This window comes from Lepidothrix coronata, unplaced genomic scaffold (genome assembly GCF_001604755.1).
Source record: "Lepidothrix coronata isolate B3197 unplaced genomic scaffold, Lepidothrix_coronata-1.0 Scaffold2, whole genome shotgun sequence".
Taxonomy (NCBI): Eukaryota; Metazoa; Chordata; class Aves; order Passeriformes; family Pipridae; genus Lepidothrix; species Lepidothrix coronata.
The window spans coordinates 13,244,456-13,247,393 of record NW_016690182.1 but is presented as its reverse complement, the minus strand read 5'-3'; the positions used below and the strand labels follow the sequence as shown (position 1 = coordinate 13,247,393).

Here is a 2,938-nt window from a genome sequence, read left to right as displayed (position 1 = left end):
GCTCCCGCCGTGTCCCCCCGGTCCCTCCCCGCTCCCGCCGTGTCCCCCCGTGTCCCCCCGGTCCCCGCTCCGCTCCCCCCGCTCACCGGCGCTCCCGGGGCCGCCCCCGCGCTCCGGCCCCGCCCGGGCCCGGCCAGACGCGTTTCCGCTGCCGGCGGGGCCGCGGGGCCGCCGGGACCTGCAGTCCCGTCACGGGCATGGCCGGGAGCGGCGACAGGACCGCCCTGGAGACCGTGAGAGGGGCCGGGAACGGCGGTCTGAGCGCCCCGGGGGCAGCGGGGAGCGGGGCGGGAGCGGGATCTGCCGGCGGGGAACGAGCGAGGAGCGGCCCCGTGTTGTGGCGGGGCAGGGCCGGGTTGGGCGCTGGGGAGGTCTCCTCGTGGGAAGGGTTATCGGGCCCCGGCGGGGGTGGAGTCCCCATCCCTGGGGGGATTCAACAGCCCTGTGGATGTGGCACTTGGGGACACGGGTCGGTCGTGGCCTTGGCAGTGCTGGGGGATGGTTGGACTCGATGGTATTGCAGGGCTTTTCCAGCCTAAATGACCCCGTGGTTCCACGATTCTGTGCTTCCCGAGCCCGGCTTAGTGGTGGGACATTCTCTCATGATTCCCGAGCCTGGCTTAGTGCAGGACACTCTCCCATGATTCCCAAGCCTGCCTTAGTGGCGGGACACTCTCCCATGATTCCACGATTCTGTGATTCCCAAGCCTGGCTCAGTGGCAGGGCACCCTCACGAGGGGCGTTGTGGCATCGCTGTCGGGACAGATGGTGACAGTGGGGGTGGCTCCAAGGGACACCCAGCTCGCAGGTCACATCCCGGGGCTGGTGCTTCATCCCAGCAGTGGGAAACAGCCCAGATCCCTGGGCAAACCACCCCCCTGCCCCACAGCCTTCCCTCTCGGACCCGTGTCCAAACCCCCCCAGGTGTCACCCCCACAGCCCCCATGGCCCAGCCCGTGGCACCGCTGGGTTTTCCCGGGGGTGGAGCAGCCGCTCCATCACCGTGTCCGTGGGCAGCAGGGATAGAGCTGAGGAGAGCGAGTGGTGTCACCTGGGACAGGAGGGACAGCAAGGAACGCACCTTCTGGCTGAACCTCTTGAAGTTCGGGTGTTTGAGGTTGTCCTGTGGGGGACAGGAGCAGATGGAGGCCAGGACTAACCTATTTTCAAACTAGTTCAGACCAGTATTTTATCCAGCAAGGTGTTGTTTTAAAGGTGTGACACCAGGCTCTGGTGGCCCTGGTGTTCTCCCTGTCACCTGCTGCAGGTGGCCGAGCCCCTGGCAGCATTTTTAGGACCCATTTTTAGGCACTGGCTGGCACTGCCCAGCTGAGGGGCTGCAGTGACCCAGTGACACTGGCACAGACTTGTGGAATTCCGTGAAGGAATCTGCCCTTCGGGGAATGTGTTGGTTTTCCATGGAAGCCTCTGGCAACAGCAGTGCCGGGGGTGAAACACCTGCCTGCAGGGAGCAGGGGCTTGGTGAGGAGCAGGGAAGCTCCTGGTCCTGCTGAGATCAGGAATTGTACCTGAGGACTTCTCCCACGTAAAGTGTGACAAGACAAGAGGGAATGGCCCCAAGCTGTGCCAGGGCAGGTTCATCAGGAGGGACATCAGGAGGAATTTCTTCCTGGAAAGGGTGGTCGGGCATTGGAAGGGGCTGCCCAGGGAAGTAGTGGAGTGCCTGTGCCCTGGCTGTGGCACTCAGTGCTCTGGGCTGGGGGACAAGGTGGGGACCAGGCACAGGTTGGACTGGATGGTCCTGGAGGGCTTTTCCAACCTCAGTGAGTCTGGGATTCTGTGACTTTCCACAGGAAAGAGGAGAGAGAACCGTGTGGAGTGGGTTCAGCACAGTGTTCCCTGCTCTGGGTGCTCACACTGTGCTCAGGAGGCAGGGACAGGGTGCTGCTCTTTGTTTGGATCTGGGATCAGATCTCCCTGCTGACAGGCAGCATTCCTCCCTGGGAATCTTTGCCTGTCCCTCTCATTCCTGGGTAGCCCTGGGATGTGATTCCTGGGATCACATCACCCCGAGCAGTCATTCCCAGCTCCTTTCCACCATGGATCCTGAAGCTGCAGCTTTCTTTGGGCTCCTCCTCTCTCCTAGGCAGGGGAGGGATGCACAGGTGTCCTGACTGGGGAGAGGTGGAATTCTGAAGCTTTCCCTCCTCTGTGAAGGTGTTTTGGTCCCACAGCAGCACCGGAGCCACAGAGGTGGCTCAGGCAGACCCAGAACCCTCTGGTGAAGCTGAGCACAGGAGCTGATCCTTTGCCCTTTGGGTGTTCCTGACCTCGGGGGGCCTTACAGCATCTCTTCTTTCCCGTTGGTGACAGATCCAGGCGGATGGGACAGATGGGAATTGTGTCACCTTCGTGCTGCACGACGAGGATCACACCCTGGGCAACTCCCTGCGCTACATGGTCATGAAGAAGTGAGTGGAGCCTCTGACAGGGCTGAGGGAACCTCTGTGCCCTGCCCTGCCCTTCTCCTCACTGATCCACACCTCAGCTGTTGCTGGAAGGAGGCAAATGATCCCAAATCCCTGTGCACACCTGTCAGAGCCTTTATGTCCCACGTGGGGCCCTGCTCCCACCTCCTACCTCTCCTCACAGGATTAATCTTTTCCTTGGGCTGGGTCAGGAACCTGAGAGCACCAAGAGGCCTTAGTGGGCCTGACCGGGTTCCACCCACACTCTCCCTTGACCAGGAGCCCCAGTTAAGCTCAACTCAAGGTTTTCAGTCCTTCTTGAGCTATTGGAGGAGTAACTGGGTCTCCAGCCCAGCCTGTGCTGGGTCATGGACTCCATTTGTTGCCCACACTTGGGTTGGAAGGGATCTTAAAGCCCAGCCCATCCCACCCCCTGCCATGGGCAGGGACACTTTCCACTAGCCCAGGTTGCTCCAAGCTCCATCCAGCCTGGCCTTGGACACTTCCAG

The 2,938-nt window shown here is 61.8% G+C and overlaps 2 protein-coding genes across 3 annotated transcripts in view; one reads left to right on the top strand and one right to left on the bottom strand.

The window, feature by feature from the left end:
- Positions 1 to 129, bottom strand: part of VAMP7 (vesicle associated membrane protein 7) — an 18,490-nt gene extending 18,361 nt beyond the window's left edge. Inside the window, exon 1 of one of the 2 annotated variants that reach the window (XM_017817408.1) lies at positions 87 to 129. The gene's annotated coding sequence lies outside the window, so the exon portion shown is untranslated. The remainder of the gene's footprint in view (positions 1 to 86) is intronic. The other variant, XM_017817414.1, reaches the window with a different exon arrangement.
- Positions 127 to 2,938, top strand: part of LOC108498555 (DNA-directed RNA polymerases I and III subunit RPAC2-like) — a 4,943-nt gene continuing 2,131 nt past the window's right edge. Inside the window, exons 1-2 of the mRNA XM_017817428.1 lie at positions 127 to 233; positions 2,335 to 2,432. Coding sequence (XP_017672917.1) covers positions 198 to 233; positions 2,335 to 2,432 — 134 coding nt within the window. The 5' untranslated portion in view covers positions 127 to 197. The remainder of the gene's footprint in view (positions 234 to 2,334; positions 2,433 to 2,938) is intronic.